The sequence below is a fragment of the Solenopsis invicta genome, chromosome 12, assembly GCF_016802725.1.
Source record: "Solenopsis invicta isolate M01_SB chromosome 12, UNIL_Sinv_3.0, whole genome shotgun sequence".
In the NCBI taxonomy this organism is placed as follows: Eukaryota; Metazoa; Arthropoda; class Insecta; order Hymenoptera; family Formicidae; genus Solenopsis; species Solenopsis invicta.
The window spans coordinates 10,609,534-10,627,569 of record NC_052675.1 but is presented as its reverse complement, the minus strand read 5'-3'; the positions used below and the strand labels follow the sequence as shown (position 1 = coordinate 10,627,569).

At 36.9% G+C, this 18,036-nt stretch overlaps 3 protein-coding genes across 8 annotated transcripts in view; all 3 read left to right on the top strand.

The window, feature by feature from the left end:
- Window positions 1-18,036, top strand: part of LOC113004279 (enhancer of rudimentary homolog) — a 202,537-nt gene that overhangs the window by 40,651 nt on the left and 143,850 nt on the right. The gene's annotated exons all lie outside the window — the stretch shown is intronic.
- LOC105195910 (exostosin-1) lies at window positions 2,978-14,184 on the top strand. 5 transcript variants are annotated; one of them, XM_011161539.3, is made up of 8 exons: window positions 2,978-3,071; window positions 9,299-10,340; window positions 10,423-10,624; window positions 10,710-10,829; window positions 10,903-11,133; window positions 11,237-11,503; window positions 11,593-11,843; window positions 11,937-14,184. In XM_011161539.3, the coding sequence occupies exons 2-8, from the start codon at window positions 9,457-9,459 to the stop codon at window positions 12,115-12,117; spliced, it is 2,136 nt and encodes a 711-aa protein (XP_011159841.1). In that variant the 5' UTR covers window positions 2,978-3,071; window positions 9,299-9,456; the 3' UTR covers window positions 12,118-14,184. The 5 variants fall into 5 exon arrangements, with proteins under 5 accessions (XP_011159841.1, XP_011159843.1, XP_011159839.1 ...); XM_011161541.3 differs by lacking the exon at window positions 2,978-3,071 and adding an exon at window positions 3,103-3,428; XM_011161537.3 differs by lacking the exon at window positions 2,978-3,071 and adding an exon at window positions 8,596-8,968.
- Window positions 14,387-18,036, top strand: part of LOC105199736 — a 69,144-nt gene continuing 65,494 nt past the window's right edge. Inside the window, exon 1 of one of the 2 annotated variants that reach the window (XM_026130393.2) lies at window positions 14,387-15,498. In XM_026130393.2, coding sequence (XP_025986178.1) covers window positions 15,447-15,498 — 52 coding nt within the window. In that variant the 5' untranslated portion in view covers window positions 14,387-15,446. The remainder of the gene's footprint in view (window positions 15,499-18,036) is intronic. The other variant, XM_039455796.1, reaches the window with a different exon arrangement.

Below are 18,036 nucleotides of genomic sequence, written 5' to 3'. Positions count from 1 at the left end.
AAAATTTTTTAATAAAAAATTTACTGAACCAACCCAGTATTGAACATATTAGACTGAATATATTTTGGTTTTTTTGCAAATATTTTTTTCCTTGCGCGAATGACTCGAGAGCATTGACTGAATACCGTCGACGAATTGCAGTCTCGTCGCACAGCTCGATGGATCCGAGTAGCAATTGAATAGGAATATTACAATGATCGCTCGATTCTCCGAGAGCCGGTTCAAGCATGCGATCAAGCGAAAAAGTATTACTCGCCAATATGACTGCATTAGCATTTTTCGAAGATTTCGTAACCGTCCTCTCTTCTTCGTGCTGCGAATAATGTTGACGCATTTAAATTCGCGGAAGTCACGTAACGTATATTTGACTTCTAACACGAGCGCATTTTTTGCAAAATCATAGAAGATTGATATTTGCATAATTGACCAGTAAAAGGTTTTTTTCATTAATATCCCGGCGCACTTGTTCAGCTAAATGATTATACTCTGACGCATGCTAGATAATGTTCGCTCGTGCGTCCAAATGTCAATTTTATCGCGGCAATTAAGTATTTGATAACAATATCAATAGCGTTCTTTATTTTAATATCAAGCTGCCAGAATATCAAGAGATAATTAGCACAATTGATAAATTATGGAATATCTCTTCAAATCCAGAGACTGCCTACATGTTTTATGTTATTTTATAATTATGCGGGTCATATCATAGCAATACGTTGGTCCTCAATCATACAAAAAAGATATATTTATGTTTAATTTATATTTAATTTAAAAAGTTATTATTCAGATCCAAGTTATTATTCAGATATCAGAACCATTCGCTAAAACGATGACAGAACTAAAAAATTGACATTTTTGAAAAGTGCAAAAAAAACATATCTTTGGAGTTATTGATATATAATTGAGCTCCTAAAATTGTGTGTATGTGTGTGAAAAAAAAATGAGAAAAGACAATTCTGTATCAAGAGTGTCATAAATAAAAAAAAAGTTGTTCTTAAGGATTCATTTTTGTCATAGATGAGAATTAAAACATTCAAGCTCATTTTTTCGTAAATCTTGTTTTATGAATTATGTCATTGTTCTAGCAAATAAGCGATATATCTAACTATTGTATAGTTTTTAAAATATACTACATATTGTTTTTTTTGCATGTTCAGAAAAGAAAATATACATACTCTCTAAATCTGAATCAGTGGAATCTTACTGATTTGCAGTGCTGTATTTATAACCGTGGTCATCATCGTTGACTATTCATTATTTTTTAGTGATTCTGATTAAGAAGGGGTTACTCTCACTGACCGTGTACAGTGTATTGTCACTGAAAAACAGTGCATATATCACTGAATAAAATAGTTATAAGTATATCACTGAAAACAGACTATTTACTGTTTTTCAGTGAATAATTTCAATTTAGAGAATAGCGATCGTGGCGCAGAGAGTTGTGTGTCTTCTTTCTGTGCCGAAGATCCGAGTCCCACTGATCAGAAATATTTTATTCGATTGCTCCTCTCGGAAGGTAGTGACAAACCACCGAGAGTATCCTGCCAAGAAAACCCCTCTATATTAGGCTGTTTGGAATCAGCGTTTAAACTGTAGATCCCATGTATCTGTATAATAAATTGTAAAAAAGCGCACACCACAAAAATATGTTGAGAGGTCACTACCTTCTGACAAGGGCTAGAATCAGAAAAAAACAAGATTGTATTTGTATGGGGTGGTATTGTTAACACAATATCGCGCAAAAAAAGATACCTTGAAATTTACCATTCTGACAAGTTTTATAATAATCCAATGCTTCGAGGAATAACTGAACTCGCTTGTGTCGCTCTCCTCATTATTATACAGGATGCATAACAATTTATATTCAACAATTTTAAAATCAACAAACTGAAGAACGATTAAAATTATTTAAGAATGGCCTGTTTTGGCTCCTACAGAGCTACTTTTAATTAGACGGCAAATCGGCCCTGACTAGGAATCCCAAGCCGTATATCTTTAAAGAAATACGAATCAAAAATTTATATATACGACAGCATATGCCTGGGATCGAACTCGCGATCTCATGTTTACCAGTTCCGCCGTTCTACACAGAGAGTCACCCTACAACTCAAAAGGTACCTTTTCGTACGCACTACTGCTGTGGTAAATATATCACGTGATTCACAATTTATCTTTCCTCCTGTTCTGTACAACGAAGAAAGAAAGAGAGAAAAAATGATCTGTGAATCGCGTGATATCATTGCATCCACAACGTGCTGCGTATGAAAAGATACCTATAGTTTTAAGTCTTATATTCATCATTCTTTTTTTTTTATTATTAACGACAAAGCAGTTGTGCTCCGACATTCACAGAACAAAAACAGTATAACGAACGTCATAGCAATAAATTCGAACACAAAGTTTGTACTATATTCTTAGAGGTAATCTGTGAAAGTACATTTTGTTATACGAGTCCCAAAATAATATTACCAAAAATTAATATCAAATTGAATTGTAACTTAAATGATAATGTATTATACGTTCGTACTACATATGCGTTTTATTTTTAGTTTTGTTGCGTTTATTATTTTTCTTGTTTTAATTAATGCGAATTGTAATCCTGTGCGCTTAAATAACTCCTCAGTCTCGCGGACTCGATAACCGTTCCCGAAAGTGTTTTAATTTTTACGCGAATTTATTTTCATGCTGTGTGAAGAGCGTTATTAATTTCTCATACTCATGAAAATTTGTAGCAATCATCCGTTCAGTGTGATTTACATTGCTAATCGCCCGTAAAGTCGCCCGATGGTTCCGCCGATTCTAGAGACACAGGCGCGAGCTGCGAGAAAGATCAACATCCGCGACTGCATGACAATAAGGTACAAATTCCTCTCGCGCGCGGTTTGCAAAAAGAAAAAAAAGTCCGTAAACGTTGAGCAATATATGGCCGCGTATGCCGGAGAAACGATCGCGCGTGTGGTCAAGGTAAGGATTTCATAACCGTCACCACGGCGACGACGTCCGCTCATCAAGGAGTGCGATTCAGTGCGGCACGATCGGCATCGGGAAGACGAGCCTCTTCGGACGCGTTCGTACGTAATCAGGGCGCTTAAACGGCTCCTCCGACTCGCGGAATCGATAACCGTTCCCGAGAGTGTTTCAATTTTTGTGAATTTATTTTTGTGCTGTGTTGAGAGCGTTATGAATTTCTGATATTCTCAAAAATTTACTTTCCGATTCGGTCTCCCGTTCGATTCATTCGCATCGTTTTAATCACCTTCGCGAAAACACTCGCGATCGAAGAAAGGTACGGCTGACGCACCGTAAAAGGGATGTGTCACCGGCTCGATCGATTTCGAGCATATCGCTTTCCTGAGTAAGCCGATTGAAGCCTCCGCTGACCGCGCGTCCGAAATCGTTCGAACTTGTTCACGATTCGCCCCGACACGGTAACGAGAAATGGTTATTAAATTGCAAATCGTCCACATCCGCTTCTGCGAACAACGGGCCGCCTTATGCGTCACTGCGATACCACCATAGTGCATAAGAGAGTGAGCGCGGATATTCGCGAGAATAATCTTCCCTCTATCACTGCATTTACGTCACCATTAATCGAATTTAATAGCATCCTCAGTTATAACTCTACTAGCTTTAACTCTACTACTAAAATGTCACAGGAATGATGGTTAAATCCAGTTTTATATCACCAATGGTTATTACTCTACATCCGTTAATGAAGGACGTAGACTTATAAATTTACGGTTTAATATTAAAAATACTTAGCGTAAATGCTAAGTTTGTTACGCTCTCATTATCAATTTGAAATCAAGTTATGTTATGGAAAGCATGTAATAATCTCGCGTATTTAACTTACTTCACTTATAATTGGTCATATATACGCAAGAAACGTACAACCCACTTGAAGTCCGTTTCAAGAAAAATGCAAATAATATTTTGTGATTTAAAAATATAGGTAAAAACTGCTTTTTACTCATATTAGGATCTTTTTTACTTAATGTAGAAAAATGTACGGACTATCCGCTGATTACAATAATCCATAAATTATAATTTTTTTGGGTTGGTCGTTTCTTGCATACTTGCATGACCATGACCAATTTAAATATGACGAGTTAACATAATGAGAAGGATAAAAAGATATCTCTTTGTACTAATGAGCATGCGTTTTAACAAGTTATACTTTACACGTAGAATGTAAAGTTACAGTGACACTATAAGAATGTCATCATAACTTTGTCAGTGACATCATCGTGATATCATTATGACTTACGATACAATTATGACTTTTCTATGTTCTTACCTGGATAACTACGAACGTTACTAAACTCCTCAGATAGACAAGCGTGCTGAGCATAGAATGCAAACATTTTATGTATTCTTTATGATGCCATTATGACAGCATAAAATTACGAATAATTAAATGTAGTTTAATTATGCTGTCATACAATTGCTGTTATACAATTTATATATTTCATAATTTAGCAATATGTTGTCATTTTACTATAAACGCATTACTATAATTATATATGAAATATTTTCAGTAACAAATTATGTTTTATTTGTATTATCTATGGGAACAATAATTGAGCAATATATTTGATGAACGTTAATTTAGCATTATGTAGTTATATATATTATATTATAATTACATAATGCTAAATTAACGTTCATCAAATATATTGCTTAATATATATATATATATATATATATATATATATATATATATGACAGTTGCATTTTTAAGCTGCTTTAAATTATTATCATTTAAAAATGTATCAACATTTTGTTAAAATAGAAAAATTAATATTATAATTCAATTATAACTAGATATTTGAACCATATGCTTGCATACATCAAATTCTTATTTTTAATAAACCATTAAAGCCTACGATCAGCAAAGTTAGCTAAAAAATAACAATTGGAAATAGGAGCGAAACGTAAAAAAATATTATTGGCATAAAAAGCACGTTGCAAAAATCAATTTTGAAACTAATGTGTTTATAACAATTATAACAACTATAATAATTAATAAAGCGTCATGTTTTTTTTAGTAATTTTTCCCGTCGAATCGATTGGCGTAATCAGTTTTCCTCTACATTCAATTTTTAATAATTTGTCTATAACAATTAGTTGCAAAATTGATTTTTGCAACGTGCTTTTTACGTCAATAATATGTTTTGTCATGCTTTGGTACTATTTCCAATTTTTATTTTTTGACTATCTTTACTAGTCTGGCCCTGGACATCAGGAATAGGTTTTAATTATTTATATAGTTTATAGTATAGTTAATTTTAAAAATATCTAAGGCTAAATAATCAAAGAACTGAGAGTGTTCGCGCGATACTCAACATGCAAGTTTCTTCACGTTCAAATCAGCTTTAGTTCAGATATAACTTTTTATTAACGATATCACAAGTGTGCGATTAGCTTAGTGTTAGCGTATTAGATCATCGTTCCGAAATCTTAGGTTCGAATCCCGCCGATGCGTTTTCAAAAATTATATAAAATAATGCGTAATTGTAATTAGTAAAATAGAATCTTGTACATATAATGCAAAACAGTGAATACAGATTAATTTTATTAGACTTTATTAAAATTGTTTATGAATGAGGTTAATATTGAGCTTATAAAAAAATATATACATTATAAGTTCAATATTAACTTTATTCATGCATAAAATGTTTGCATTCTATGCCCAGCACGCTTGTTTATCTGGAAAACTAAGAGTAATAAAAACTATTATAAAACTAAAATTAATTTTTTTTTAAACTAAGGGATTAATCACATACTCTACTTTTGATTATATAAGCAGCATATTACCACAATTTTTGCAACATCAACAAACTTTTTTATATGCTGCAAACATATATATGATTAATCACACTTCGATTATAATTAAGTAGCATATTGTCGTAATATTGGAAGCATCAAAAAACTTGTTTTATATGCTGATTACATTTATCTTATATGAAGACGCATCTTAAGATACTTATGCAATCATTTTCAATCTTAAAATTTCGTCAATATGCTGCTGATGATATACTGACTTTTATCTATCTGGGTCTTAATTAATAGTGACGTTTAAACACAGTCGTAATAAGAGTGAAATAGTTATTTTATCCTTATTCTTCGTGTAAATAAATATTTCAAAAAGTTATATTAAGTACATATATTATATATTATTAAACTATATATTATTATATATTATACTATATATTACTAAACCCGAATAGTTAAAAAAAGCGCTTTTTTTCAAATTGCTGAAGAGTAAATATGACAAATTAGGGTTAAAAAAATCATATACCGTAAAACAGAGTGTAAAACTTTGGTACTGGTGAGATCATCATGGTACAGGAACACATTTCAATTTTAAATTTTATAGCTTTCTCATATTTACTACTGTCATGAAGAACCGTGATCTACAGTTGAGAAATCACGGTTTCCTAAGACAGCAGTAAATATTGGCTCGCTATAAAATTTTAAAATTTTTAAAAGTATCAAAGTCGCCTTTTTTACGGAAAATATTTTGATAACATTATATTATATATTTGTCCGTAATGAATTCATTGCAATTCTTTAAAGATAATGTTATTGCTTAACAACTTTGACAACACAAAAATCCAAAAGACAAAAATATTTCTTAAACGTCTTTTGGACGTCTTTACATCTTTCAGACTCTTATGTCTCTGGCATACAACATTAACTTTATTTAGCTTTAATAATATGCAATCATTTTCTTTATTCCCGACGTCATAGAAAGAAACAAATGTGGCACATGAATTTTTCTAATGAATTTTTCTATCCTTGGGAGAAAAATCGAAAAAATGCGCGGAAAAATTAGAAAAAAAAAAATCAATTTTTTGCGAGCCTTTAAAACTATACTGAAAGGTGATGTGTAGATTGAAAGAAAAAGTATTTGCGTTTATATAATTCAATGTTAAAATGATTAGGATCAGTTTTTGTAATAGTTTTTATAATAGTTGCCACTATAACGTAAGTAATAATAACATTTAATTATAGGCACAAATACCAGATGCCTTTATTCAGTGTAAACATTGTCTATGTACGCAAGTAATGATATCTCTGTGATTTTCCCGGAACGCCGATTTCCGATGCAGATAATAATAACTACGCGAAGAACAGCAATTGGTCGACGAACATTAAACATATAGCACGCGTCTCTAGTTTCGTGCTCTTGTTTTAGTTAGCGTCGAATCCGTGCATTGTCGATTCGATTTGTAAGCTCTTTGTACGACTTGCGCGAGTATCACATTCTTCTTAAGTTCGGAGAAACGTGCTTTGTGGTACCGCGGAAATTCTACTCTCGTTGGAAACCGCGCTCCGCGTGTTTATAAAGTTCATAGTTTGCCAGAATTTGGGAGTCGATCGATCGAGACGATATACCTTCGACCGTTCCAGCTTAGAGTGTCAGCTTTGCATATATTTGATTATTAATAAGATATTATATCAAACTTCGCGATACAACAACATTACTAATCGATCGTTCCAGCAATAATTTAAACAGCCATTGTAAATAAATTTTTTTAGCAGAGCAGAGTAAAATAATAGAATAATAGAATAAATAATAGAATTAACTTCTCTGTGATCCCTTTTCTTCCCTCTTTCCAAAGTTAGAGATTACGTTTCGATGTTTATGTTACGTATGTACTATAAATTTTCGGAACAGGAAGTGAATTTCGGAATGCAGTTAATTAATCTTTAGATTTCTTTAAATTGGAATTTCTTTGTTTAACCTCATTGTTTATTGCTTGAAGCTTTCCTTTCCAATTTTTTTTAAACGCTTTATAAAAATTCATAGAGCGACATTTCGGACACTCTACATGAATATGGATATGGAATACGGTGATATATTTGTATTACTTGCGCATGCGCGCGAAGTCGGAGATTGTGTGATAGAAATTGCACGCAAAAATAGTGAAGAGTTTTAAAAACACTCACGATTCTCATAATCTGCGTTCAAAATCATTTCAAAATAAATAAAATTGTATCTACATTTATGTAACAAGTGATGTAAAATTTAATTAAATAAAACCATTCCGACGAAACAAAGCAGAAAAATTTTCGCACGCGCACGAATGATTATTGTGCATAAACAATTTTGTAAATGCACACATGACATTATATTCTATAATTTTATATATATATATATATATATATATATAAACATATGCACACACAAGTGTATGAAAATATCATCACGAAATTTTATTGTTTTATAATACAATAAGATATACATATTCATGTGTGCATTCGCCAAGCGATTTTATGCGCCGCGCCGCGCCGCGCTGCATCGTGACGTTCGCCCATAGCCGTCGTTGGCCGTCGTGTCGCTCACGCAGGCGTGAAGTAAGGCGCAGGACGGTAGGCGGTGTGCCAGTCTAATCGTCCCGACGTCACGGCACCGTTCGCGTTTGCTTTTCAGAGCGATTATCTCGATGCGCCGCGGCGTGCAATGATTTTGCACTCGCGGGCGTTCGCCGATCGATGCCACGCGTATCGTCCGTCCGGCACCGGGCCGAAATGCGAGTGGGCGTGAAGTCACCGCCGGGCCCGACGGAATTGCTGCGCGCCGTAGATCTGCGCGCCGTAGATAACCTACAAGAATGATGGTGATGTCGTCGCGTCGGCGGTGCGCGACCGTGTCGTAAAAAGGCACGGCTGTATCCGTGTTCCTCGCGTGAGGGTATCATGAGTCGCGCGTGCCACTCGGTGATGACGTGGAATTGCAGTGCGATCGCCGATCGCGCGTGATTCGACTCGCGTGGCTTGTAGGTTACCCCGTCGTCGTCGGATCGGCGACTGGAGGCTCGACCATTGAATCGTTGTGCGCGCAAGGAATTTTATCGCCAGTAGAATCTTATCAACGGGCTTGTCCGTCATGTATCTCGTGAGGATCGGGCAGCTCGAGCCCTATCTGTCAATGTCTGTCTTCTATTTTAGTTTTGACCAGGTAATAGCTTTCCTTCAAACGTCATTCGTTTTTTTTTTTTTTTTCCATCATCTTGCCCTGCTCAATTCCGGATTTGGAATGCAGAGAATTGTGTGATGACAGTGTGATACCGCAGATGTATGTGTTTCCCGAGATACTTCGTCATTATGATAACAAGTGTTACGTTAACAATATATGTAACTATAAATTTTTTTAAATTTATTTAAATATTTGTTAAACTTATTTGTACAAATGTTCTTTCTTACTCTCGTGAATGTATCTTTGGCTCTCTTTCGTTTATAAAAGGCTGTTTCATCATAGTTGATACGTGGACTCTTCGTTTTGTTGCAGCAATATGAAAGAACAAGAGTGACTATATCCTGGAGGAATTTCTGAGCCATAATATAAGTAACGTTTACGATGTGCTTGTGACTGAATATAGACCTCTTACATGGGAAAAGAATGCTTAGAACTATCATATATCTTTGTATAACCTGATTGTATTGAAGATGCAAGCCAAGAAACGCTATCTATTATTGTTTGTAACATGTGCGTTTCTTGGTTACTGCTATTTCGGTGGATATCGTTTAAAAAGCGAAAAATGGACAGGCAGATCTCAGTTGCCTTACGAGCGATTGCCTTCATATTTAAGTCTAAACGAAGAGTTCTATGACAAAGATTTAAAGACATCCAGCGGGGCTTTGGCTATGTCACAGCGTACACGGCATTGCCGCATGGAAACCTGCTTCGACTTCACTAGATGCAAGCAAGGTTTCACCGTGTACGTTTACCCGGTCGAGGATGTGATAAGTCCACTATACCAAAAAATATTAAACGTTATCACAGAGTCGAGATATTACACGTCGGATCCGGCACGAGCATGTATATTTGTCTTAGCCCTGGATACGTTAGATAGAGATCCCTTATCTACTGAATTTGTACACAATCTCCCCTCGAAACTGCTGCATCTACCATATTGGAATAACGGAAGAAATCATCTGATATTTAACTTATATTCTGGTACGTGGCCCGATTATGCGGAAGAGTCGCTGGCTTTTGACGTGGGTTACGCCATGCTCGCTAAGGCCAGCATGTCCATCTTTAGACACAGACCGGACTTTGATGTGTCCATACCTCTGTTTGGCAAACAACATCCGGAACGTGGTGGAGAATCCGGTCAAGCGTTAGAAAATAATTTTCCCAATAATAAAAAATATGTGGCAGCTTTTAAGGGAAAACGATATGTACATGGCATTGGATCTGAGACGAGAAATGCTCTCTATCATCTGCACAATGGGAAAGATTTGGTGTTTGTTACGACTTGCCGTCACGGGAAGGCCTGGAGGGAATTGCAGGATGAACACTGTCAGCAAGATAATCAGGAGTATGATACGTAAGTAGAAAAAAATGCTGGAATTGCTTGAATCGTGCGGATGCTGTTTAAGATAAAATATATCATATTTTTCATTTTACAGATACGACTATGAAATTTTATTAATGAATGCTACATTTTGTCTGGTTCCGCGAGGACGACGATTAGGTAGCTTTCGGTTCCTAGAAGCTCTGAGATCAGGATGTATTCCAGTTATTTTAAGTAACGGTTGGGCTCTACCCTTTCATGAGCGTATCGATTGGACCCAGGCTGTAATATTCTCTGATGAAAGATTATTACTCCAAGTAAGTTGAAATTCAAGCGTATATTTTTAATTCTAAAGTAACTTGATTTCAAAACGGATAATTAAATTTCATGAATATCTTACAGATTCCAGATATATTAAGATCTGTGTCCAATGTACAAATTCTTAAAGTACGACAGCAAACACAATTTTTATGGGAGAGATATTTTTCTTCTATTGAAAAAATTGTGTTCACCGTGTTCGAGGTAATTGTCGATTTTCATTGCACTTATTAAAATCTCGTTTTCGATTTTTCGTTAATTGTAATTGTCAATTTAGAATATTCGCGAGCGTTTGCCATGGGAAGGTGCACGGGAAAGAATCGTTTGGAATACCAATCCCGGAGCGTTGGCAATTTTACCGCAATTCGCTGATAGCCAGCACGAACTTCCCTTTTCAAACAGTAATCCTGGTAATACTTTCACTGCCATAATCTATTCACAATTGGGATCCACCGCCGTACTTTATCGTTTACTTAGGAGTCTCGCGAAAAGCAAATATCTAGATAAGGTAAGCCTGTTTATATTGCTGATTATTTTATTTTATTTCTCTTTGCTATGAATTTTGCGATATCTTTGTGTGATACGTGTTAAAACAAATTATTTTGTTCAAGATAATACTTATGTGGAACTCGGACATTCCGGTGCCAAGAAAACCACGTTGGCAAGGTATCAGAGCGTCAATCCATGTTGTCGCGGTTGACGGCATATCTCAACGTTTTTATCCTCATCCGTTAATCAAAACTAGTGCCATATTGTCGCTCGACGAGGACGCCACACTAAATACCGATGAGATTGACTTCGCTTTTACGGTTTGGCGATCATTTCCCGATCGAATAGTAGGTTATCCAGCGAGGTCGCACTATTGGGATGATTCAAAGGTAGGTATTGTGCAGCCCTCGTTAAATAACTTCCGTCCAATCTGTAAACTGTTTCGTAATCGAGCTAATCTGACTTTTTATGTTTGTAGCGTTCCTGGGGTTATACCAGTAAATGGACAAACGACTATAGTATCATTCTCACCGGTGCCGCTTTTTACCACCGTTATTATAATACTCTGTATACCGAGTTGTTAAGCTCGACCCTCCACAAAACTGTGGAGCAATCGCAGAACTGCGAGGATATACTCATGAACTTCCTGGTGAGTCACGTAACTCGAAGGCCGCCCATCAAAGTGACGCAGCGAAAGCTGTACAAAGATACAACGGTAGCCGGAATTAGGTAGGTATCGTTGTGCTTTCATCGAGATCATATGTATAATATTTATATTCAGATATAAGTTGGTATTGTATTTTTTGCATCATTGGATTTCAGATCGCCATGGAATGACCCGGATCATTTTATACAGCGGCAAACTTGCATGAATACATTTGTCGCTGTCTTCGGATATATGCCACTGTTGCGATCTAATATGCGACTGGATCCCGTTCTGTTCAAAGATTCCGTGAGCAATTTGCGCAAGAAGTATAGGCAAATTGAACTAGTTAGTAATTAGAATTGTACACGCTGCTCGATTATGCGTAACTATTTAATTTTTTTAAGCGCGCCTGATAACGCAAAATCTTCGTGTACAATACTAGATCTGTTTTCTTTAGCACACTTGTATCTTTTCTGTACTTATGATGAAAATAGATTCAGAAAAGATATGCATGTATAGAATTTTCGAAAATAGGAAAGGAAAGAGCGGAAAATTATGAGCAAGTGCAATAAGTATAATTTTAAAAGAAACAGATCTATCGTCGTACGAATGTGCATATATAGACGTACGGGGAACATTTGCGCGTTCACGTACTATGCCATATTAGGCTATCGGTGTTGTCGGGCAAAACAAATCAAAGTCCGTTATTCAGCAGGAACGCATGGTGATAATCCTGCGATTTATTTGCGAATAATTTTGTACAAATTGTAGAGTCGTAACGACGCCATTTCTATATTTGACGATGTCTCGCGCAGCTATCATACTAACTGCGAATCAGCATTTAATTGATGTACATATAAATCGTTTCGTAATTATTAATGAAAAAGCTATTTAAGAAATATTTGAATTTTTCACGTACTGATCATTGAAATTGTTTGAATGGTTTGATAAAAAAAAGATAAAGAAAAATCAAATTTTTCTGATACGCGTGTTTTCGTACAATTATCTTGCAGCTAAAAAGAAAAGAAAGAAGCGAAAAAGATATCGCATTTGTATGTATAACAATATTTTTAATCATAGTGATTTGCGAATGTTTTTCTATTTGAATAAATGTATTTCATGTAATTCTTCTTAGATTCGAGATACGTAAGAAATCCGTAAAGTCTTAGGGCAGACTTCGTCAAGTGCTTTGATAGTGACGACGTGACAGTGTTTGTATCGAGGCGAGATGCAAACAAGATCTGTTTATATTTAAAACAATTGTAAAGATGTTAGGGTTTAATGCGATCGTTGCTATCGATTTTTCTTGCTATCCAATAATTTTGATATCATATCATTTTATTATACGGCGTCGCCTTACTAACTTTCCCTTTCCTCTCTACCCCTCTTCGCTCTTTTTAAAATATATAAACTTCGTATATTTAAAGTGGATCAAATTTTATATCTGAAGAGATTTTATCAATTTATCCAATTGTGCACAATTATTTATGTGCATACTATTGCGTATGCTGCATTGTTTTACTCTGTAAACGTTCTATCCGATTTGAAATCGCATTGGTTTACGAAAATGGATTTAACGAATCCAATCAGCATATTTATTCAGTTCAGCGTATCTATTTGAAATCTACTGCCGAGTTCTCAGGAACAAAACGTGTTTGAACAAAAAAAAACAAAAACAAAAAAAACAAAAAAAGGAAAGAAAATTTTTTTTGTCAAGGCGTCGCAACAATATCTAGTCGTTTACACCGCTACACGTTGTTACACGATGAGAGAAATAACATGTAGTCCCTCGGTTAGAAGGATTGTACAATAATGTGGCATCTGCATGCGTGTGTTGAAGACGGAAAGCTATTTATATATGTGATATGTTTTTTTCGTCTATCATGCGTTTCGTAATCATTCGCGAGGGATAACGAAGAAGCTCTGCAATTTTTATGCATATTATATTTCTGCAACTTGAGGAGGTATGCGCAATGCGTTAGAATCAAAAACGAGTTAATTAAAGTTCTACCCGGAATTTTTCGTACTTGTTATTAATTCCGGCGGTTGATCATACGTTGATCTACTTTTCAATTGTCCTTGAGTTGTTACATTAGTTGATAAATGTAAATTAATATCTGAGTGTGTATATAGAAATTGGTAGGATAATCTCTATCCTCTTTGACTGCTCGGCGAACAATCCTAATCAAATATGTTCCAATCGTTACCGGTTACTGACACGGGCAGGCGTAATCCTCGTACAAAGAAAAAAAAAAGTCCTACGCGGTGGCCGCAGATACTTTGATTCTACCCGTTATGAAGCGATGGTTCCGATCTGTTAAACATTTTCCATGTAATCGTATTGCGGAAAAAAAAAATGTAAGGTAATAAGATATAGTATTAGTCATTTTATATGGGGAAAAAAATAAACTGTTTTGTACAAAATGCTGTTTGAAAGTAACTATGATTAATTTGACCGATTATTCAATAATAGTAATTCCCGATCTTAAATTTATTAAATTGTAAATTTTGCGACGTCTTTTGATTCGTCTTTTAAAACACGAAAACATTTAAACTAATGATAATAATTTTTATTATAAATTTTTATTGTATATTTGATTGTATCTTGTTTATAATATTTATTGATAATTTTGATTATACTTTGATCAACTCTAATTAATTGAATTAATCGGAGTTAGTCGAAGTGGGGCGTACACAAGAGTCATGAGAATATCAATTATTATTGATTTATCTACATAATATCGATTGTTCGATACTTGTGACATGATTATTAACTTTAGAGCTTTGTCAGCAGTTCGCAGGTTTCTTCTACGAGGAACGGTTCTATCTGTATCTCCCGAAAAGCTCTGGCAAGAGAATCGCGCAAGTATCTGGTCTCGGATTGCGTCCCCTCGTTATCGTCGCGCAACCCCCGTGCGCCTCCCACTTCGGCAGCAGGAAAACTTGCCGGGAACGAATTCAGGGTTGACGATGCAGCGCGGCGCGACGCGACGCGGAGGAAAGCTTCGAGCGGCTCGGGCGACGAGTGTCCACCACCTGGTCCCCTCCACTCCATCCCTGCAGGTAATCGCGAGCGTCTACCGTGCTCGAGGTGGTGGGCAACGCGCGCGCGGTGGTGGCTACAAGGCACCAGGGCTCCCTTCTTTGTTGCCGTTCTGCTAGAAAGGTGACTATGCCATGAAGACAGGCGGCATCGTGCACGCCTCGCGTATATACCCGCAGTCACCTTTCTCTCCTCGTGACCGTAGCATACGTTCTGGCGACGTCCATGGCGCACTCGCGGCTCTGAGTTAAACGGCGCTGCATTGCTGCTGCGGCACGATCGCTCGTAGGCTCGCTCGTCGGCGCGCTCGTCGGAGGGAAAACGAAGGGAGGAAGGAAATTTAAAAAAAAAAAAGAAAAAAAAACGGAGATTCGAAGTTAGGATCGATCCGCGAGATCAATTCGCGGGTAATAATCGAGTCCCGTGGATCCCTCCTCCTCCCGAGACGCCGTGAGCGAGTTACAAATTCCCGCGCCGGTTTCGCGCCTACCTTTGGTGCGGTCGGGGTGTGTGAGAGTCCGCGCGCACCAAAGGGGAAGAAGAGGATAAGCGCGGCCGCGCGATCGTCCCCCCTGGTCTACCAACGACACCGACGACGTGTCGTCGTGATTCCTACGCCAGCGACCAACGACCACGAGGGAAGATGATAATCGTGAGCAGCGTGCTGCTGATTCTGGCGGTCGTGTCGAGAGTGGGTGAGTTTTAATTGCCTGACTTGCCGTTAGTCATGGTGCGGCCTCCACTTCGTTTACGCCGCGCGCGAGAATGTGCGTTAAAGGCGACGACGAGCCACCTGACTTCGCTCACGCGTCCACGCGGTCGTACGACACTTTGCCGCTCATTTGCCTGCGGTGTCTTCGGTACTCGAAACACAATTGAAGTGACGCGCCACCGTTTGCGTTTCGCCTCTCTCTTACGCGATGTTGAAATGTAACGAGTGCTCGTCAATGTGACTTGCGAATCTCAAGCGAATTAGACGCACATTGCCTTTAATTCATTAAAATCGACACACGTTCTCCGAAGTAAAAAGCTACAAAATCTTCTATAATAATTTCGTCCGGATTAAAGAAACATTAATGGAACGTTTCGATCGATCAGTTCGCGCCATCGTGATCAATATCTCAGATCGACCGGATGGAAAATTGATTGCGCGCTCTCGCGCGACAGAATAATTTATCGATGCGGAGTCTTTATTTTTATTTTTTGTTTCGAGAGGGTCGCGCGACGCGGGAAAGGCTATCGCTCGTAGAGCTCGCTGAAATCGCATGCTCGCTCGCTCGTATTAGCTGTGAAAATGTCAGTTTACGTAATGTCCGCGCCGTTGGATAACTGGCACACGCGGAAATCGAGCCGACACGCGTCCGTCGATCCCCCGGGGTGCGCCCGAGGGTAGCGCTATATATTCCTCGGAGAGCTCGCAGTTTTTCCATCGCTTGCGCGAAATCCTGATCCTCGGTTGACAGGAATGTCTCGCATGGGCGATCGATGTTGCGCACCGATCGAGACGCACGAGCGCACCACCTCTCTTTCGAACGTGCGTGTCTTTCCAGCCGAGTTTATTGCTAACCCGATTACACGAGTGTCGTACGGTTTCTTTACTTTGAACAAAACTCGAGGGATAAATCGCTACGTGAGATCGAGGCGTTAACGTAGAACATTGATAAACATTAGTACATAAATATTTATGAGATATATTAATTTTAAATAAGATGTTACTTAACACACTTTCGATTTAAAAACATCATGTATAATAAGGTAAATGTCTCCGTAATCGAACAAGAAACGATGCGGAATCAAGATTGAATTTTTATAAGGATTTACGATATAAAAAAATGTATGATCTTGTTATATAATTAACTGAAATATAAAATATTAACGTTACTATTAACATACAAAAATACGAAACTTTTTAATTCTTCTGAAAATAATAAAAACTTGCGAAGCATCTGAACAAGTATTCAGACAATCTAAAACGCTTGAGTCTGATGCTCTAAATATTTGTCCTAATTATTTTTTTTTTTATAATTGTACTGTTTAGAAAATAAAAATAAAAATTTACATAATGTTTTTTGTTAAAAAATTTTAAGAACAAGGTACAAACTCTAATCCAGTTGCGTAACAAAATTACTTTAAAATACCTTATAAATAATTTAAAGCTATTAAAGGTTACAATTAAATTTTAATATTATAAAAAAAACACATCTGTGATTAATAATAATACATTTCTATGTAAGTTCCGGGTATAGGAACATGTTCGGTTACTAGGATATTTACACACGAATGGTTTTCTGCAATTTACGAATGATTACTGTAATTATTCCAATTAATATCTTTTTCTATAATTTTTCTCAGAATAAAAACAGATTTTTCTACGCTGTTAAAAATGTCATGAAATTCAATGTATTTTTAAGTTACACAAGTACGTCCAGTTTAATGTATCTGTAACTAAAAAGTATGCGCAAGAAATTTAATGCACATTTGACAACATAAATGCTTTTAATGTATCTATTTGAAATTTGCTTCCGTTAACATTATTTTAAATTGTGCGGCCTACTTTTAATAGTGTACATGTATATATAGAGGAAATATTCAAATGAGATATCAGTTACTTAAGGTTTTAATGAATGCATTCTCGAACTTCTCGTCCTGTCACAGTCATTCAAGTCTAAGAAAAATGGTAAGAGTAAACGAATCATTATAATTATCTCGTTTATGAGATTTACGATAACCGAGTGAAGGATCTTGTATGTGTGAGACGAGTGCGCGCGTCGCTTCGTTTACGTGTGTGCGAGCAATTAAAAGCGCCTGCATAATACATAATTATCCGCGAGAGGTTCCTTCCCCCGAAGAAACCTCTTCTCGCGACAACGACGACGACGACGATTTAACATTCCCAAATGTAGGAATCTCCCGCGGGCGGTTTTGCACGTTCGTCTCCCCTCTGTCCAGGAGGGAGGGAGGTGAGGCCTTTTGCAATCCGGTAGCACGGTAGGTCGGTTTCGCATGCGAAACGACCGATTTGCGAAACTTCGCCGCGCGCAGCGGTGGCCGAGCTTGGATTAGAGTCGAGCGCGCCGGCGAATAATTTCGTCGAAAAGCCTTGCGAAACGGCGAGTCTCTCGGGAAATTCGTGGCTTATTCCGAGAAAATTTTGTCACTGGAAGATCTCGCTCGGATTTGGATTTATTAAAGCGAAATATCAATCAGACACAGTAATCAACGAAATGGAGAAG